Source organism: Bison bison, unplaced genomic scaffold (assembly GCF_000754665.1).
Source record: "Bison bison bison isolate TAMUID 2011002044 unplaced genomic scaffold, Bison_UMD1.0 scf7180017864171, whole genome shotgun sequence".
Taxonomy (NCBI): Eukaryota; Metazoa; Chordata; class Mammalia; order Artiodactyla; family Bovidae; genus Bison; species Bison bison.
In genome coordinates, this window is record NW_011494743.1 from 1880213 (window position 1) to 1901879 (window position 21667).

Below are 21667 nucleotides of genomic sequence, written 5' to 3' on the forward strand. Positions count from 1 at the left end.
CCCGCTCCCTCTCTGTGGCACGGGGAGCCCCGGCACCTCACTGAAGTCTGCACGCTTGCCCCCCGGGTGGCACTGCCGCCTAGTGATGTTCGCTGTATTTTTCTGTAACTGCTGTTCCGTTTTCTGTGTCATTGCTCTGCTGCTCCATTGGAAGCTTCAGGAGGGCAGCACACACACTGCTTTTAAGGTCACTAAACGCCTGATAATGTCATAGAGGTGGGATGGAGTGGTGCAGTGGTAAAGAATCTGCCTGTCAAGGCAGGAGATGCAGGAGACATATCGATCCCCTGGAATAGGAAATGGTTACCCTCTCTAGTATTCTTGACTGGGAAATCCCATGGACAGAGAGCCTGGTGGGCTGTAGCCCATGGGCTGCAGAGCTGACATGACTGAGCAGCTGAGCACATGCACACAGTGTCACAGAGGAGGAAAAGAACCTCCTTATTCATGTCGTAAAGCAGCACCCCTCTGAGTGAAGCACCCCTCTTAACTCGGGTGCGTCTTGGAGCTCACGGTCAGGGAGGTTAGCCCACACGGTATCCACCCAGCGAGGTCTTGAAGGAAACGTAGACTCAGTGAAGAGTGCATTTTGATGCCCTGTCGTTGATTCCCAGAAGGAGTAGTCTCCATCCATCCCAGCCTTGTAGGACTGTGAAAAGGCTGAGGCCTGTGGAGTAGGAGGTTGAGGAGTTAGGGATGGGAACACCCTCATTGCATTCCTCTGCTTCTAGGGTGGCGATGCTAATTTGGCATCTGTAGGAGGCTTCTGCTTTAGTGGTTGTCCAGTGAGTGATGGTAGGACTCAAGGGGATTGCCACATGTGCGTATTTCTCTGACCTGTCCATGAGAGCCATGAAGCCAGTGACACAGACCGTCCGCCTTCAGCCAGAAGCCACTGTTCAGGCGCGGGTGCTGTGTGTTTCGTGTTTCCTCTGCATGGTGTCCTAGAAACAAAGTTAAATGAGCTACTTAAAATTGTGAGATTTTACATAAAACAAAAATTCCAGGAAACCAGAAGGGAAAGAGACACATGTACCCCAATGTTCATCGCAGCACTGTTTATAATAGCCAGGACATGGAAGCAACCTAGATGTCCATCAGCAGATGAATGGATAAGAAAGCTGTGGTACATATACACAATGGAGTATTACTCAGCCATTAAAAAGAATACATTTGAATCAGTTCTAATAAGGTGGATGAAACTGGAGCCTATTATACAGAGTGAAGTAAGCCAGAAGGAAAAACACCAATACAGTATACTAACGCATATATATGGAATTTAGAAAGATGGTAACAATAACCCTGTATATGAGACAGCAAAAGAGACACTGATGTATAGAACAGTCTAATGGACTCTGTGGGAGAGGGAGAGGGTGGGAAGATCTGGGAGAATGGCATTGAAACACGTAAAATATCATGTATGAAACGAGATGCCAGTCCAGGTTCGATGCACGATACTGGATGCTTGGGGCTAGTGCACTGGAATGACCCAGAGGGATGGTACGGGGAGGGAGGAGGGAGGAGGGTTCAGGATGGGGAACACATGTATACCTGTGGTGGATTCATTTTGATATTTGGCAAAACTAATACAATTATGTAAAGTTTAAAAATAAAATAAAAAAAAAGGAATTATAAAAAAAAAAAAAAAGAAGAAGCATGAATCCGTGGGTCTGGCAATGCTCTTTCCATTCCTGCAAGGTAGACAGTATCTGGGATAAAGCAACAGCTCCACCTTTAAACATGGGGCATGTGCACTGGCTTAGTAGTCTCAGTGCTTGCACTGTGATTCTTATATACATGTGAAATATTTTGTATTATAAATATTTATACACATGTACTACATAATATGTACATACTGCTTATATTAGACAGTTATTTCTCTGAAAATACGTTTCAGTTATAAGAAAATCAAACAGATGTCTATATGGTTCAAGAAAAATAGGAAAGAGTCTTCCATGAAAGTCAAGAATATTCTTTGAGTCTGACATGCAAATAGCCCGACTTCATGTCACATAGGTAGCCCCAGCTTCAAATTCTACAAGTTTCTGGAGAGTGGCATATCTTATAAATTCTGGGTTTCATGCCCCTAGTTTGGGTCTCTAAGTAACTTCTTTGGCTGTTTCTCATGGGATATGAATTTTGGAAATCTACATTTCTAGGTTAATTTACTTAATTTTTTGGTTCTTCACATTCTTTTCTGGGACATGATAGGTAAGACATGAGAAAAGGTGCACCTAAGGTAAGTAACACCTATGAATTATTCAGTATATAGGAATAACCTCTATTGTGAGGTTTAAAAATAATAGATAATAAATGCTTCATATATTTTTATGTAAAATACATCTTTACAATAGACTATTTTACATATTATATATAATACATAATATATATAACGAGCAATATTTGGCATGCATTAAATACTCTAAATTTTATTACTATTTTCAGTTCTAATAATTAGTATATTTAACAGTGATTTTGCTTTCTTAAATGTATTGTTTAAAATTTGACATTTTTCTGTCATTTTCATATGAGTTGAGTTTGCTAACAAGACAAACAATACTTCTGTTCAATTGACCCAGTGAATAATTTGACTTTCCCCTTCTCCGTCTTGGATCTAAAGAGTGCTCAGGAGTGAGAAGGGAGGGAGATGTGTCTCATCTTCTCTTTAGAAGTGTAGGTTACAAGGGTGTAAGCATTTTATCACTTCAAGATTCACTAATTTTTATCCTGCTCAGCACGTCCAGCTTTTTTGGGGAGAGTCAAGCAGTGACTTGATTGTTTCTGGGTGTGTGCATGCTTTGTGCAGTGGTGATCACAGAAGGAGGATGACCTGAACAGAACTGTTTCTTTTCTTTGGCTACCTCGTAAATATCTGCGCCTGAAACAGACCCCTCCAAGAGCAGTCAGTCTGTAATAAAGCACGTTCCTAACTACTTGAGCTGATAAATAGTGAAGTTTGTTTTAAAGAAGTCAAGTTTATTTTATGTCAATTTTCTATTTGCCCTGTATAAGATATATTTAATTACTTTATTCCATCTCCGTGTTCAGATTAATCAGATTCTGACTACATATTGGTGCTCAAATTAGAATAATTCTTTAATCAACTGTGTCATCCCCGCCATGGTAGACTAGAATGGAAAAGCTACTCTTGGCATATTGAAGACGTGTGCATTTTATTTTCTATTGTAATTTAAAAGTAAAATCAGAAATATTGATTTCTACTTGACTGGAGAGATGATTTAGTTTGAATATCAGTCTGATCTTAATCAGGTGAGAATTAATTGAGTTGGAGGTATTAGATATTCAGTGATGTTAAGTGAACCATGGTCAATCTAGAGAGAAGCTTTCTTTTGTACTGTGTTAGAATTATCAAATAGCCTATGCACCACCATGTAAAATCATCTTTTCATGTTCATCTTTCTTGTCTCATTAAATGCACCACTAAATTCATTCTGTACCCAGTCTAATCTTTAAAGTAGCAAGCTAATAAACCACAATTTAATAGAAAATTAAAAGCATAATAATTTTGTCATAAAATGCTATTGTGGTCAGAATTTTCTAGTGATATATTTTCTAGTACCTAATTTTAAAAACCAAGTGACAAAACCTCTGTTTTTCAAGTATACCTGGGACTTAAAAAAATTAGTTTTACTTTTTTTCTAATATTCAACACTGCAAGAATCAAGTGAACAATACAGAATGATTTTAATGTTTATTTCCAGAAATAGTGTATGTAGCATTATATTGGTCCACCACACGGCATGGGCTTTTTATTTATTTTAAGAGTGTGATAGCAATATCATAAGTGTTGTGAAAATATAAATGGTGAGATAACACCTCCATAGGACTTGCCCTTAAGTAGTAAAATTGTAAAGTCTTTAAATAACCTGCAGCCTGAACGGAAAGGATGGATCTGCCTTGTTAACTAGGGACACTACACTTATTAAATGTCTAATTAAATTTAGCATCACATGTCTTCTGTTCTCTTTTTTTTTTTCCTCTTTAAAACCGAGAATTGGGACCAGTTTATGAGCAAGGGAGCACGCGTTACCAGTGTTGGGTTTCTTGCATTTTGGCAGTTGGTGTGACCGTGTTAAATTAAAAGAAAGCCAGGAGTGTGGGTTTTGACGGTGTCTTTTTACCTTGGCTTAGGGCTCCACGTGGCATTGGTGGGGTGGGAATCGTAGGATCTCTGCAGCTCTGTAATTTGTGAAAAGGAATGCCCACATTTTTATTTGGGAACAGTCAGCATTTAATGAAATGAAGCCATCCAGGCAGAAGTGTCCATTGACTGTGAAGAGTGGGGTGTTCTGTTGCAAGAAAGACAGGTCCCTGCCCTTTGTCACTAATGGGCAGTTCTGAGGAAATGGAAGAGGATTGTTTAAAAAAAAAAAATTGAGAGAGATGACCTCTCACTCTGCTTCAAAGCCAGACCTCCTCTCTCCCCCTCCTCTGCACAAAGGTATTACTTTATTCACTTTCCTTTTTTAAAATTGCATTTTGTAAGGTTGGCACAGGGACAGACTACCACAACACAATAGAAACCTGCTTCTTCCGTTCCCCCCGCAGACTCCAGGTTTTCTTCTGAGACCATGACGGCCACCCATCCCTTCCTGGTCCCCCGCCCCCAGCCCTTCTGTACTGTCTGTATAGGTGTGTGTGTGTGTGTGTGTGTATACGTGTGTCCTTGCTGTTTTCACTTTGAGTCTTGGAGATCATCCCCAATTGTGCACTTTCTTTAGTGGCCGGATAGAGCTTTGTGGTTTAGTATTTCTACTTAGGCTGTTGGTGTGACTCTGTTAGATTAAAAGAAAGCTGCTAAGTGGCTTTGCAGGGTGCCAAGGCTTTTTTTTACTTACATAAAGATATTTTTTGCTTCAGCTAAGAGAAGACAGGATGAGGAATGGCTTGTGATACGCCATTCTCTTAATGATTCTCTACAAATGGCTTTTATTATAAGAAAGGAGTAGTCATAGTTATGCTTGTATTTGAATTGTCCCCTGTGTTTGGATATGAAGAACATAACTGTCTTTTCGAATGCTGTCTCTTGAAGGGAAATGCCAAACTGTGTCAACTCCTCTTTTGGAGCAAAGCAAGGTGTCCGATACATAAGAAAAGTTGACAGACCAGCAGATTAGAAAGAGGGTGAGCAGGTTTTGTCCACAGTCTGGAAACCACATCCGGCAAGGAGGAGGGAGCCACGTTCATGCTGGTTCTCACCAGGAGGAGGCACAGCAGGACTGTTACTGCCAGCGGGGTTTGACGGGGGTTGGCAGGAGCCTGAACTCTGGTTTCTTCCAGTCTCAAACCTCCCCCACGCCCCTCAGCACACGCGCACACACATACCTACGTGCACACACATCCCCCAACCCCACATTACCCCCTCCCCCACGACGGAACTGGCTCCCTTGTTCCGTAAGGTGTTTCTGTTCCCACAGGGTTTGCACACTGAGGTGAATTAGGACTTTCTGAATTGAGGAAGGGTCTAGGCTTTGGGTTGGGCTTCCCTTGTAGCTCACTCGGTAAAGAATCTGCCTGCAGTGCAGGAGACAGGGTTCGATCCCTGGGTTGGGAAGATGCCCTGGAGAAGGAAATGGCAACCCACTCCAGTATCCTTGCCTGGAAAATCTCATGGACAGAGGAGCCTGGTGGGCTGCAGTCCATGGGGTCACAAAGAGTCGGGCACGACTGAGTGACTAACACTTGCTTACTAGGGTTTGGGTTAATGACATCTAAGTCCTTCCTTCTCTGGCCATTTCCACCTGAGGTGTTGAGAACAAGGTCCTTTCCTGGCCCCTCGTGGGAGGCAGTGAATGGTCACCACTGGCCCACCCTGGCCTGCAGAGCAGACTGTGAAGCCGCTGGCAAGCATGGAAAGGTGCCGCAGGCTGGTGTGTTGCTCGCGTTGCTTGTGTTGTTTACAGCGTTGATCCTGCTTCGTGTCAGGGGATGTGCAGAAACATGGTGCCTTTGTTGGCTGCTCTGATGGGCGTGTGTTCATGAATAGATCTTTTAACTTCAGAGGCTCGGGGGGGTTGGGGGACCAAAGGGGGAGCATGTAGCCGGCATGTGCGGCATGAACCAGATTGACTCACTTGGCATTTCTCTGGCTTTGTCACTGTCTAAGTCCTCCCCCTCTGTCACTGCTAGTGATACTCACGGGTTCTCCTGCTTGGGGAGGCTGACGGCCTCTTTTGTGTGTGTCTCATTTGGGAGATGGGGTGAGTTGGTGCTCTCCTCAGCCACTGCTCAGCTATGCTGACGTCTCCCTTTCCTATTCTGAAGGCTCTTAGAACCCCAAGCACAGAACTTAGCAGTTTCTTGTAAACTGCTTGGAAAAGTCACTTTCTAATGTGTAAAATCCTTGTTTTAAATATTTAAATATATTTTATAGGCATTCTGGAAAAGGAGGTGTGGAGCCAGAGGGCAAGGTATCTGGCGTCATTTTATTTTAGATGATTGCTCAGGAGCAGAGCATCAGAGCTCTAAGCTGTAGCTTTTCTTCCCCCGGAGGTGGGGACCGGAAGGACTGAGCCATCCCACCAGCTTCCTGGGCCCGGTGCTGGCCCTGTGTGTGGTGACGGCGGGGCTTATGGCTCTGCTATGACCATGAGAACTTCTGCCCAGTGTGGAGGAGTCTCCCCTGTTCTCACTGTGAAGAAGAGTCAGTGGCATTCCATAGGAGTTACGGAGTTTTTCAGGAACTAAAGGCCCGGTTCCAGGCTAGTCCTTGCCGCACTGTCCGTTTTGGAAATGCATGATGTCGCCTACTGAAAGCTCGGTGTCCTTGTCTGGCAAATGCAGATGATGACAGTGCTTCTCTGTTAGGTTTTTGTAAAATTCAAGTGAGCTAATGAAGTGCTCATCGTGTCTGGTACATAGTAAACACCCAGTATATGTCCATTATTAATTTGATTTTGTTGCTGTTATTATTAACATCTTTAAATACGTTGCAAGAAAAAAAAATTATGAAATCACATAGGAAAATGGAAAAACAAAAACTCCACCCGAAATAAGATAGTTTATTCTATGGAGATATAGATCCTGCTGAGCAGTTAATGTATTGTTAGCCTTTGTTAGAAATCATCTCTGCTCCAAGAGCTACATGCTAAGGGCTCCTGGTCAGAATCACAGTTTGTGCCCACTGAGCTTCATTCCAGTCCGTGGAGATGAGCAATCTGAGGCTCTCATCACCAGCCTCCTGTCTACATCTGACCTGAAGTGCGGGGAAGAAAACACACTCAGGGCCGCCTCTTTCACTATGGCAGCCACTGCACACACGCCACTCTTTACCTTAATTAATTACAGAGACACATTCAGTCCCTCAGTTGCACTCAGCCACACTTGGAGCGCTGAGTCGTCCTTCATGGCTTACGGGGGCACTACGGGAAAGTGCAGAGAGCGTCTCTGTCATTGCAGAAAGTTCCACTGGGTCATAGAGAATAACATGACGATATTCATAATTTTAAACTATACTAAATTAAAAGTCGCCCAGTCGTGTCCGACTCTTTGCGACCCCATAGACTATACAGCCCATGGAATTCTCCAGGCCAGAATCCTGGAGTGGGTAGCCTTTTCCTTCTCTTTAAACTATAGTAGCCACGTATTTTTTAATGGGACATTAGTTTTGAAAGGTAAGCTTAATTTTAATATTTACTGAACTTATGTATTAAATAAATAGTATCTATCTTATTAGGGCTTCCCTTGTGGCTCAGACAGTAAAGAATCTGCCTGTAATGCGGGAAACCTGGGTTCAATCCCTGGGCTGGGAAGATCCCCTGGAGGAGGGCATGGCAACTGACTCCAGTGTTCTTTCCTGGAGAATCCCCACAGGCAGAGAAGCCTGGCAGGCTATAGTCCATGTGGTCACAGAGTCAGACATGCTGAGCAAGAAGCACAGCACAGCACATCTATCTTATTAGCATGCAATCAGTATAAAAACGGTGAACAAGATAGTTTGTTACGTTTTTCATCCTCAGTTCAGTTCAGTCGCTCAGTCATGTCCAACTCTTTGCGACCACATGAACCACATCATGCCAGGCCTCCCTGTCCATCACCAACTCCCGAAGTTTACCCAAACTCATGTCCGTCAAGTCGGTGATGCCATCCAGCCATCTCATTCTCTGTCATCCACTTCTCCTCCTGCCCCCATCACTCTCAGCATCAGAGTGTTTTCCAATGAGTCAACTCTTTGCATGAGGTGGCCAAAGCATTGGAGTTATAGCTTCAGCATCAGTCCTTCCAATGAACACCCAGGACTGATCTCCTTTAGGATGGACTGGTTGGATCTCCTTGCAGTCCAAGGGACTCCCAAGAGTCTTCTCCAATAACACAGTTCAAAAGCATCAATTCTGTGGTGCTCAGCTTTCTTCATAGTCCAACTCTCACATCCATACATGACCACTGGAAAAAACAGTCTTGACTAGATGGACCTTTGTTGACAAAGTAACGTCTCTACTTTTGAATATGCTATCTAGGTTGGTCATAACTTTCCTTCCAAGGAGTAAGCGTCTTTTAATTTCATGGCTGCAGTCACCATCTGCAGTGATTTTGGAGCCCCCCAAAATAAAGTCTGACACTGTTTCCACTGTTTCCCCATCTAATTTCCCATGAAGTGATGGGACCAGATGCCATGATCTTCATTTTCTGAATGTTGAGCTTTAAGCCAACTTTTTCACTCTCCCCTTTCACTTTCATCAAGAGGCTTTTTAGTTCCTCCTCACTTTCTGCCAGAAGGGTGGTATCATCTGCATATCTGAGGTTATTGATATTTCTCCTGGCAATCTTGATTCCAACTTGTGCTTCTTCCATGGACGGAGGTTCGTGACATTGTACAGGAGACAGGGATCAAGACAGTCCCCATGGAAAAGAAATGCAAAAATGCAAAATGGCTGTCTGAGGAGGCCTTACAAATAGCTGTGAAAAGAAGAGAACTGAAAAGCAAAGGAGAAAAGCAAAGATATACCCATTTGAATGCAGAGTTCCAAAGAATAGCAAGGAGAGATAAGAAAGCCTTCCTCAGCGATCAGTGCAAGGAAATAGAGGAAAACAACAGAATGGGAAAGACTAGAGATCTCTTCAAGAAAATTAGAGATACCAAGGGAACATTGCATGCAAAGATGGGCTCGTTAAAGGACAGAAATGGTATGGACCTAACAGAGCAGAAAATATTAAGAAGAGGTGGCAAGAATACACAGAAGAACTGTACAAAAAAGATCTTCACGACCCAGATAATCACAATGGTGTGATCACTCACCTAGAGCCAGACATCCTGGAATGTGAAGTCAAGTGGGCCTTAGAAAGCATCACTATGAACAAAGCTAGTGGAGGTGATGGAATTCCAGTGGAGCTATTTCAAATCCTGAAAGATAATGCTGTGCAAGTGCTGCACTCAATATGCCAGCAAATTTGGAAAACTCAGCAGAGGCCACGGCCACAAGACTGGAAAAGGTCAGTTTTCATTCCAATCCCAAAGAAAGGCAATGCCAAAGAATGTGCAAACTACCGCACAATTGCACTCATCTCACACACTAGTAAAGTAATGCTCCAAATTCTCCAAGCCAGGCTTCAGCAATACGTGAACTGTGAACTTCCAGATATTCAAGCTGGTTTTAGAAAAGGCAGAGGAACCAGAGATCAAATTGCCAACATCTGCTGGATCATCAAAAAAGCGAGAGAATTCCAGAAAAACTCTATTTCTGCTTTATTGACTATGGCAAAATCTTTGACTGTGTGGATCACAATAAACTGGAAAATTCTGAAAGAGATGGGAATACCAGACCACCTGACCTGCCTCTTGAGAAACCTATATGCAGGTCAGGAAGCAACAGTTAGAACTGGACATGGAACAACAGACTGGTTCCAAATAGGAAAAGGAGTACATCAAGGCTATGTATTATCACCCTGCTTATTATTTTTCATCCTAAGCTCCCACAAATCATTGTGTCTTTTTTTTTTTTTTAAGATGTTTTTGAAGTCTGTATCGAATTAGTTACAATATTGCTTCTGTGTCTTGGTTCTGGCCACAAGGCATGTGGGATCTTAGCTCCCCAAACCAGCTTAACCCTTGTACCCCCAGGGGAATCCCTCCAGTGTGCCTTTTATACTCACAGTACATGGAGATTCAGACTAGGTGCATTTCAGACCTTGCTTGGTAGCCTTGTGTGTACAGTTTCAGTTCAGTTCAGTTCAGTCACTCAGTCGTATCTGACTCTTTGCAACCCCATGAATCACAGCACGCCAGGCCTCCCTGTCCATCACCAACTCACGGAGTTCACTCAGACTCACATCCATTGAGTCAGTGATGCCATCCAGCCATCTCATCCTCTGTCGTCCCCTTCTCCTCCTGCCCCCAATCCCTCCCAGCGTCAGAGTCTTTTCCAGTGAGTCAACTCTTCGCATGAGGTGGCCAAAGGTACTAAGTTTCAGCTTTAGCATCATTCCTTCCAAAGAAATCCTAGGGCTGATCTCCTTCAGAATGGACTGGTTGGATCTCCTTGCAGTCCAAGGGACTCTCAAGAGTCTTCTCCAACACCACAGTTCAAAAGCATCAATTCTTCGGTGCTCAGCTTTCTTCACAGTCCAACTCTCACATCCATACATGACCACTGGAAAAACCATAGCCTTGACTAGACAGACCTTTGTTGGCAAAGTAATGTCTCTGCTTTTTAATATGCTATGTGTAGGTTTTAGAGGGCTATAAACCTAAGCTGACCAAATGGAGATAACTGTTTGGTATTGAATTCCTTTGTGCATCTGCCACTATATTATAAGTACATTGAAGTTAGGAACCATATTTTGTATTTAATGAATGCTTGATTAAAGAAATAAGTGTCCTGGAAATAACGTGAAGTGAAGTCGCTCAGTCGTGTCCGACTCTTTGCGACCCCTTGGACTGCAGCCTATCAGGCTCCTCCATCCATGGGATTTTCCAGGCAAGAGTACTGGAGTGGGGTGCCATTGCCTTCTCCCTGGAAATAAAAGCTATGTTTAATTCATCTGTGATAAGGAGCAAAGATTTTTGTTTGTTCTAATCCTTTCCCTGACCTTACGTGAATCAAAGATATTCCTAGACAGCAGAATGTCACAAAGTCTTAACATAAAAACTAACAGGTGACTTTCTCTCCTCATCTTAGCATTCGACAATCATGACCATGCCTTCTTTAGTCCATACTGTCCTAGAAAAGGTAGTCATCTGTGGATACCTTTTATTTATTAATTTTTCTATTTAAAAATCATATTCAAAAAATTTTTGAAAGAACAAAGGAAGAGTGATCTTAAAATTTTAATAATAATTAAATATAGCTGTACCAGTTTTTATTCTGTATTTCCCGGTTATAAAAGTTTTATACTTGAAATGGTCAGTGTTGCCCGAGTGAAGCTAAGTGTTGGTTGTGAGCCTGAACACACCTGTCTTGTCAGTACTGCACCAGGTTCCAGCACACCTCCAGCTGGCCCTCCGCACTAGCAGTCCTGGGTCTTCTTGTGCTTGCTTTCATAAAATACAATGCTTTTGTAAACATCGCTGGCTACTAATTTTTTTTTTTTTTTTTTGTAGAGAAGATAGTCATCTTTTTTGCTCCTTAATTTTTAAAAATTTTAGTTTTTTGACTTATACATCCCGTCCCACAAATGCTAGTTCCTTGTGATCATCTTTGCTTATAAGCCAGGCCTGAGTATTTGGGTCACATACACACCAGCACGGGAGAACACCACCGTGGGTCCCTACCACGTGGGATGTGCCGGTTCCTGTTACAGGATACCAGGTGCCTCTTGTTAGGTGACCGATGGGATGAGGAGGCCTCGTTTCCTTTTTGTCCTGCAGAGTTTGTTATTTACTCATCAGTTCCTGATTTTTGAGAAGGTCATCTGGGATACTGTCATCTGAAGATAGTAGTTGGTGGTTGTATTCATAGTAGGTAGTTTTGTCGTCGTCAGCAGAATCTGGAGCTCTGCTTTCAGGTCTTAGCATGCATTTTCTGATTCATCTAATAAGTGAGAATCATCTTTTTGTTAGTTTTCCTTCTTCTGCTACAGGCAGTGCAGTTAGTTCATTATGGCGGCTATCACAAATTACACACAGTTAGTACCATAAAACAACACAGATGTGTGACATTACAGTCTAACTCAGAGGTATGACACAGGTCTTTCTGGGTTAATATCCACATGTTGGCAGAGCTGCGTTCCCTTCTGGAAGCTCAATGAGAGAGTCCGTTTCTTTGCTTTTTCAGTTTCTAGAAACTATCTTAGCATGAGCTGCTTAACAAAAATAACATAAACTGATGATCCATAAACAACAAAACTTCATTCTCACAGGTTTAGATGCTGGAAGTCCTAGCATCCGTGCCTCCCTTTTCCCTTTCTCAGGACCCTGGTGATTCCTCTGGGACCCCCTGGATAATCCAGGATAATCTCCTTATTTGGTTGTAGCTGATTAGTAACTGTAATTCCCCTTTGCCATATAACCTGACATTCATTGGGTTCTGGGAGCAGGATTTGGAAATCTTTGGGGTCTCTTATTCTACCTAACATAATCAGGAAGTGAAAAAAAAAAAAGATCTTAACTGTGTTCAAGGAAAGCAAACATTAAAAAGACTCCTTTTCTATATTGATAAATTATAATGTAATATGCCAGATGATCCAGTAAGAAAACTGATAGAATAGTGGTTTATTTCACTGTTGAATCATTCTTCTAGCTGATTCTGGGCTTCCCTGGTGGCTGAGAGGTTAAAGCATCTGCCTGCAATGAGGGAGACCCGAGTTCGATCCCTGGGTCAGGAAGATCTCCTGGAGAAGGAAATGGCAACCCACTCCAGTATTCTTGCCTAGAGAATCCCATGGGTGGAGGAGCCTGGTGGGCTACAGTCCACGGGCGCAAAGAGTCGGACACGACTGAGCGATTTCACTTTCTTTCTAGCTGATTCCATCATTATGTTTTCTTATTTTAGTCAGTTTTAGCATAGTTGAAAATAACTGATGAGTCATGATGAAAGAAGTCCTAGGACGATCTAGTAAAAAGTTTCAAAATGTAGGAAAAAGATCATTGAGTCTATGTTGTATCTTATCTTTACACAAAGTTCTAGTGAGTCCATATGATAATTGCAAGATAGAAATGAGTTTTATTATATTACAAAGTATCTGTTTTCTTTGGTTTTTTGGAAGGCCTCAGAAAAAATGAAAATCAAAATATCTTTAAAATAGTTAGAAGTTAAAATTGGGTCCAGTGGACCCTGATCTCTACTCAGAGGGTCAGCCTCTTGGTCCCCTTACCTTCTGTGATGCCCCGAGGTCCTCCCGTCTTTCAGGTGCCCGTGTTTCCACTGACCCTTGAATATTGGCAGCCTAGTGGTTACCTGGGCCCTCTTTACTTTTCCTTATTTTTCATAAGTGACTGATGCCACACCAGTGTCTTCCACTTGCCTCAGCCCGACAATCCACTTGGGTGTTTCACGGGCTCCTCCCAGCTGGACGTGTCTGAAGCACGCGCTGATCTTTTCCCCCATCGCGTGCGTTCCTTTTCTAGTGTCTCTGAGACATCGGACCCGCCGGCTGCGCCCAGCGGAGGCGTCGGCGTCATCCGCGACCCCCGTCTGTCACCCTGTGTCTTGACGGTGTCCCCGTGTCCGTCACGGCCCCCTGGTAGCTGTCCGCGCCTCTCCAGAGCCGCTCCCTGCCTCGCCCCCTTGCCATCTCTCAGTCTGACTACTGTGCTCAGTTCCTCACTGGTTTCCCTGTTGCCCCCACCTCTCTGCCTTCCAGCTCGCGTAGTTCTCTGCAGAAGAAAGCCTGATCATGCCGTTCCGCTGTGCGGAGCCCCTCTGAGGGCTTCCACTGCCTCAGGACGGAGCCCGACGCGGAACGCCGCCTGCGGTCGTGGCTGGCACACGCCCGCCCTGCCCCACCTCCCGTCCCCAAGCGGAGTGAACGAGTGGCGTTTTTATGAGCCTGTGTATAAGTACTGAAAGAATGCATGAAAAAACTCTTTAATCAGTTAATGCCTGTGAAAGCCTGTCCTAACTCATTGGCTAGTGCCTGGTACACAGTAAAGAGAAGTGTTAGCTATTGTTGTTACTATTACGAGGCAGGAATGTAAGTGCTTTTCATTTTCATTCTACTCCGATAATTTAAGAAATAAATGATATGAGATTAACATATACATATTACTGTATATAAAGTAAATAATTAAAAAGGACCTACTTACTGTGTAGCACAGGCAACTCTTCTCAATACTCTGTAATGACCTATGTGGGAAAAGAATCTGAAAGAGAGCAGGTATGCGTATACGGATGACTGACTCTGCTGCACGCCTGAGACTGACAACGCTATTTGTCAACTATACGCCAGTATAAAGTAAAAACTAAAAAAGGAACAGATAAATGAGGTATTTGCAGCTGGATCCTCTGCTGAGCGTTGACGTGATGGCATTTTGGTGATTTCCCCGTCTGCAGTGTTTTCGACTCACCTTTGGAAACGGAAACGTTTTGAAGGCGTGAGTTCAGTTAGGAAGTCACTGTTTTGGTGACTGAGCCTCGAGAAAGATGAGGTGGCTTCTGCGTGTTTATGTTTTCCATTGAGTGATTAATTTTATGGATCTCTCGAAAAACTGTCTCTGAAATTTTGTTGTTGTCAGAATGTTTGCTGGCAGATCATTTATCCATCGTTTCAAGTACATTTCTGTTTTTATTTTTATCTAGTTTCCTATAAGGAAGCAGTTTTATGCTTAAGATTTCCTGTTGTGCAGTTGATGAAATGTTTTGAATTGAGGGTGATTTAAAAATCTTCTTGCTACATTTCTTCAGTAAGCAAGACCTCCTAAATGTCTTTCTTTTCGATTAGATTGAAGTTCCAGATTTAAAAGTGAGACCATCAAGATGGTGGTTTAGTCATAGAAATATTACACAGAACTTACATGTCAAAAATTCTAAATTACATTGGTACCTAAATAGAGCTCTGCTTTTTATAATGCCTGAAACAAAATAGGTACTTTATTAAGTACTTCACTTATTGAGGAAATAAAAGTACTAGAAAGTTAGAAATAAGTGCTATGTCTAAAGATAGTTGTGTAAAAATTCATAAGCTCAGGATTGTTTAGAAAATATAAATTGTTTGAATTATAAAAGGAGTGGTTCAGAAATAATGAAACATTGGAATTACTTCTTTTAATCTGGTATGTTTTTAAATTGATATCTCTCATTGAATGCTATCGTCCTACCTGGATGACTGTGTCTGCCAAATTGTATGTTGCTTGAAACTGATGACGTGTGGAAGGTCAGTCTTCCTGCTCCCATCCACACTTTGTTGCTCCTCCTTGGCTTCATCAGGAAACCTAATTATGGCAGTTATTTAAATATTAACATACATTCCAAAGTTCATAAATTAAATGAGTGAAAAGCAATGAATTCCAAACCATTTCTCTCTTACTGCTTTTATATGGAGTTTCCCTAAGTTTTTCTTATATAAACTGGAAATTATGTATTCTTGTACTTAATTACAGTATGGTTCTTTTGCCGATTATCTTAGACTAAAGTTGGGAGAAGACTTTATCTCTGTTTTCTCTAGCTTCACTTGATGCAGATTTTATCCTGCTCACAGAATATGTTTCCCATCGTTTATTTTATATGACATTCAGTGGTTTCTTTCAGAGAAAGGAATTTCAAAAGAAAGAATTTCATGTTCTTGATATTTTAAAGAAAAAAGTCTTGAATGCTGTCTTTAAGCCCAAACTTCTTTAAAGTTTGGAATAACTTTTAATCATCTCTTTACTCTCACTCTTTACTGATATTTATTTGCATTACATTAAGGTATATGTAAGTGAATGACAGTTCATTTTCATAGTGGTTAAAGGTGAATATTTATTTACAGGTGTACAAACTTTTTAACACTTAATATTGAGAGACAGAAGTGATTTAAATTGGGCTTGTTTCAGAATACCATTGTAGAAATCAGCTGGCGACATCACCATCATATGAAGGTTTGCTAATGTGGTTTGAAAGATGGATCCTCATTAAAATAGTGTTGCTAAACAAGTGACAGAAACCTTACAAACAGCTTGAGGCTTCGGGCCAGTCACAGTTACTCCTGAGGAGATCTGGACAAGTGTGAAAATGCAGAGACTGTGCCTTTATGGCCATCGGAACACACACTTGCTATCTGGAGCCACTTCCCTACTTGAGGACATTTTTAGTCACGTTAGAGAAAACAGGTCTTAACGTAAGTCAGTGCCTGAGCGTTCGCTTGTAAATTTGTCAAGTGTTAGAGTACTGAGTGTTGAATTCAGAGAATATACTGTTGGTAGGAGCCCTTGCATTCGTGTTTTCTGGAAAGGGACTGGGGTTTGGTCAATGCGCACGTGTTTACGAGGGGAGGTCCCTGATGCCCACTATCTTTCTGTGGATGCTATCGTCCGAGTGAGCTGGTCCAGTCTCCGAATGACAGTGGGGCTGCGAGGAGCCAGCCCACGGCCCGTCACCACCGTTGAACATTCGTCACCTCTGGATTAACTTTGTTCACGCTCCCATTGAGGGTAGCTCATGCTTTAATTCTTGCTTAGGATCGTAACCCTTGCCTCTGGAAAGGCAGGTCTTCGCATCAGGCTGTGTGGAGAACAGTACCGTGGAAGGATGCTAATGACTTCCAGAGTGCAGGCTAGTGGGCTTTCCAGTGGGCTTGCTGCCTCTCTTCAGGACCTCCGATGAGAAGGACCTGATCCTGCATTGGCTTTGCCTTTTTTTAAAAGAGAAATGTTTTTTCCCTTTTTTTAGAAAAAAATAGTTTTACGTGTTTATTCTTGGCTGTGCAGGGCCTTTGTTGCTGTGCCGGCTTTTCTCCAGCTCTAGTGAGCGGGGGCTCCTCTCTGGTTGCGGTGTGTGGCTTTTCCCTGCGGTGGCTCTCTGGTTGCGGAGCACAGGCTCTAGGGCACACAGGCTTCAGTAGCGGTGGCACCCAGGCTCTAGAGCGCAGGCTCACAGCAGTTGCATTCCACAAGGCTTAATTGGTCCACGGCATGTGAGATCCTCCCAGCTCAAGCATCGAGGTCGTGTCTCCTGCGCTGACAGGCAGGTTTCTTTTCCACTGAGTCACCAGGGAAGCCCCTGCTTTGCCTTTTTGCGTCGCAGAGGACACAGGAAGTCTCCTTTGCTCTGATTTGGCCACGTGCCCAGCTCATCGGCACAGAGACCACAAGAGCGTGTGTCGATGAGTGTAAAAGATGCCTGATTCAGTTCAGGACTCAGAGCAAATGGTCGCAGTCCTGAGACTGGTGAACATCTAGTTCACGGAGCCCGTGACCCGCACTGGAGCATCGCTGCCCCACGGCTGTGACCAGACGTGCCCTCCGTCTGGAGTCAGGCCCCTCCCGCACCAGCAGGCCTGGTTTCCGCCCGTCCACACCCCGCAGACTGCGCTGATACTGCAGACAGACGGACGTCTGTGCCCGAGGCCTCTCGGTCCAGCACAGCCCCTCGAATTTCTTGTGCATTTACAAATGTCCGTCATTTTCAGTTTGCTTGTGTTCAAAGCCACTTGTTACACATTATGTGTCTTCATGGGGACTCCTGAAGTTACCTGCGTGTTTTAAGATGATTATAAATCATATTCCATAGTAGCTGGAAGGGTAAGAAGAGAATCCAGATAATTTTATACTAAATGATGATACAAGCTTCTTGGTGAGGGTGGTGTCATATTTTAAAGTCTGACATGGACATGGCTGGTTACAGATGAGGTGGCCGAGGCTGGGACTAGAGACCACCGGGGAGGGGGAGGACCGAGACAGCTGGGGAGAGTCGCTGCTAGAGAAGGGGCGCCCCGTGCCTGACCCAAGGAGGGGCTGAGGAGCAAGCTGGTCTGCCCCAGCGCAGGCCAGGTTGAGCAGCGGGCGCTGTGACTGGACTCCGGCACCAGGGTTCTGTGGGTCGGGGCTCCTGAGAAGGCAGGACCCCGAGGGGGCCAGTAGGATTTGAGGGGCAAACTGCCAGAATGGAAATGTGATAGAAAGCCATTTAGATTCTGGGTCACCTCAGAGTTGACTCAGGAATGGGATGGGAACCCTGGGGTCAAAGTAAAGGACCATGGCAGGTTGTCTGAAGGAAACGGGGTTGAAGGATGCCATCAGTAGTCATAGAAACTGGACCCCAGGAAGGGCTGTGTCTGATACAACCCCCTTCACTCTCCCTACTCATCTCTTCTGGAATATACTCTTTTATTTTAAAAAATTGGGAGTATAGTTGATTTACAATTACAGCAAAGTGACTCCGTTTTATATATATATATGTTTATGGGTGTATATGTGTGTGTGTGCGTGTATACGCATATGTTTATGGGTTTCCCTGGTGGCTCAGTGGTAAAGAACCTGCCTGCAATGCAAGAGACACAGGAGACGCGGGTTCGATCCCTGTGTCAGGAAGATCCTCTGGGGGAGGGCATGGCGACCCACTCCAGTATTATTGCCTAGAGAATCCCATGCACAGAGGAGCCTGGCGGGCTACAGTCTATGGGGTTGCAAAGAGTCATACATGACTAAAGTGACTGAGCACGCACACACGTATCTCTGTGTGTGTGTGTGTATTCTTTTTAAAATCTTTTTTTCCATGGTGGTTATCACAGGACACTGACTGTAGTTCCCTGTGCTGCACAGTGGGATCTGTTGTTCATCCATGGAGTACATGCTTCCTCTCTGTAGACAGACCTTGGGGATGCTGTGGTTTGCTTCCAGACCAATGCAAAACACTCAGCATCACAGTAGAGCGAGTCACACGCAGTCTTTGGCTTCCTAGTGCATATGAAAGTTATATCCACACTGCATTGTAGACTATGAAGTGTGTAATAGTATTACATCTAAAAAAACACTGTACATGCCTTCAGTAAGGATACTTTATTGCTGAAAAATGCTAATGCTCCTCTGAGCCCTGATCCTTGAGTGAGTCGTAATCTTTTTGCAGGAAGCGGGTCTTGCCTTGATGTCGGTGGCTGCTGACTGATCAGGGTGGGGTTGCTGAAGGTTGATGTGGGTTTCTTAGAATAAGAGAGCAGTAATAAAGTTTGCTGCACAGGACTCTTCGTTTTAGGAACGATTTCTCTTCTGCCTGCAGTGTGCCAGTTGGTGGCATTTGATTTGGTGGAGAACTTTCAAAACTGGAGTCAGTCCTCTCAAACTCTGCTGCTGCTGCTTTCTCAACTAAGTTTCTGTAATATTCTAAACCCTCGGTTGTCATTTCAGCAAGGTTTATAGCATCTTCACCAGAAGTAGACTCCATTTCAGGACCCCACAGTCTTTGTTCATTCTTAAGCAACTTCTCTGGTCAGGTGTGATCAGGAGACGAAGCAGTCCATCCCATTTTTAGGCTCCACTTCTAATTCTAGCTCTCCTGCTGTTTTCTCCGTGTCTGCAGTTACAGTAGTAACATCAAAGATCACTGATCACAGGTCAACATAACAATTATAATACTGATAGAGTCTGAAATACTGCAAGAATTACCAAAGTATGACACAGAGACATGAATGCAAAGCGGTAAATGAAGTATGTCTGAGTTAGAAATCCTGCTTCATCTCTGCATTCCGTGTGTCACTGTGAAGCAACTCCTTCTTTACCTCAGGGGTCCCCTCCCTCCTTTCAGATCTACCACCTTTTATTCACGTTCACGTCTTTTGTGGAACATGTACTGTGTGAGTGCCGAGCACAATCTAGGCCAGAGATGTTAAATGAATGAAGATTTTAGAGCTGTTTAAACTTACAGAGATGTAATTACAGATCATTTTTTCTCTTCCAAATTTTTTATTTCAGATTTCACTAAGTGTTGCAAGGACTCTGGAGTCCTTATGGTAGTAAAATGCCGGAAAGAGAATTCTGCACTGAAAGACTGTCTAACATCTTAGTAAGTAGTAGCCTTGGTGTTTGTGTTCCTGCGTGTATGTGTGTAATGTGTTGGAGGTGAGAGTGTTATTTAACTCACTCTGTGTCATATATTCTGTACTTCTCCCCCACCAGATTCATCGTATTGTTGGCTGAGTCTAAAATTTTAATTTGGTAAAGATGCTTCTACAAGGGGCACAACATATTTATGAAGGGTCTTTTCAAGTTATGTGTGTTTGTCAGCATTTTATCTGATTAAAATATTAGGTCAGCCATAAAAATACATGATTTTTCATAGGATTTAATAAATGCCTTTTCATGAACAGGTTAATCTATTGAATATATTATGCTTATGTTTATCTTTTAATGAAAAGGTAATTTTACCAGCCTTAGGATCTTTTGGATGAATATATTTAACTTCTAGGAGAGTTGTAATAAATCAAACAAAGGAAACAAAGGTATATTTAGATTTCTGAAGTTAAATTACTTTAAAAAATAGTTCTTAAATGTGCTCACTGATACTTCATTGTAGTTTGTTGAGTCTTAAAGTAAAAGTGTGTGGAGTTCTTTGAATGCAGGTGCTTTCTGCTCGTCGCCCCAGATTTCATCATCACCCACGTTTCTGACGGGGTGTGGCGGGTGCAGCGCTTTCGTGAGCAGGGAGCTGGCAGTCGTTGTGAGATCAGACGACTGTGAGGTCAGAACAGATCAGTACCTTCTGTACTCGGCTCCCCTGGCCTGCGAGCATCTATGTCAGATACTTCTTAGATGATTACATAAAAAGAAAGTGGTGATTATCTGAATCTTAAATTGTTTACTTTTTTGATAACAAATAAGGTACACATGGATTTACGCGCTCTTAGAATACTGATTATCTGCATTTATAGATACGGAAACATACTCCAAGTCCACTCTTTTCTCAAGTTAATCATAAATAAAAACAATTCTAATAGCTGCTCTTTTTTATGAGCCCAGACCTGCAGCATTTAACTGTGGAGAAATAAGAGTTCTGGTCCCTGGAGCCCCCAGGAGACACTGGATGCATGTGGGCCTCTTGCACGTCTGTGTGACTGTTAACTTCCCTGGGCACCTGATTCATGGCTTTTGACAGCTCAGTTTCAGTCTCCGTTGTGCCTGTTGCTCTCGGTTGGGATAGGGTGGCCCTGAAGCTGGGAGCAGGACTGGAGAGGGCAGCAGGCTGGTCTCCCGGGCCCCCTGGGGTTCAGCTCTGCTGTGCCCTGGGCAGGGTCCTTGCGCTCCAGCAGGATATTATTCCTTACGTGGAAACACGTCACTCCAGCAATGGGGACGTAGAGGGTATCGATACCAGGTACTCAGAAGATGTCGGCTCTTGTTAAAAGTTCGTCTGTGTTATTTTCAGCTTTTGCTATGTGAATATTAATCATTGGAATATCCCGCTGTCTCTCGCCCTTGAGAGGGGGAAGAGAGGTCCTAGACCATCCGGGGGGCTGGGGGTTGGGGGGAGGCTGCCGCTGCTTGGAAGAGAGAGGAGCAGAGAGGAAACCGAGAGGAGGGACGGGAATGTGGGAAGGGAATGAGAGCTGCTGAGGAAGAATTCTACTTGACCACGAGTCTCCACCAGGTGGCTCAGTGGTAAAGAACCTGTCTGCCAGTGCAGATCTCAACCTGCCAGTGAGATGCGGATTTGATCCCTGGGTCAGAAAGATCCCCTGGAGAAGGAAATGGCAACCCATTCCAGTGTTCTTGCCTGGAGAATCCCTTGGACAGAGGAGCCTGGAAGGCTGTGGTCCATAGGGTCACAAAGAGTTGGATACGATTAAAACAACTTAGCACTAGCAC

At 43.5% G+C, this 21667-nt stretch overlaps 1 protein-coding gene across 1 annotated transcript in view; it reads left to right on the forward strand.

Moving 5' to 3' along the window:
- The window catches only part of CMC1 (C-x(9)-C motif containing 1), a 64423-nt gene that overhangs the window by 38671 nt on the left and 4085 nt on the right, over positions 1–21667 (forward strand). Inside the window, exon 3 of the mRNA XM_010842047.1 lies at positions 19778–19868. Within this exon, the coding sequence (XP_010840349.1) occupies positions 19778–19868 (91 nt within the window). The remainder of the gene's footprint in view (positions 1–19777; positions 19869–21667) is intronic.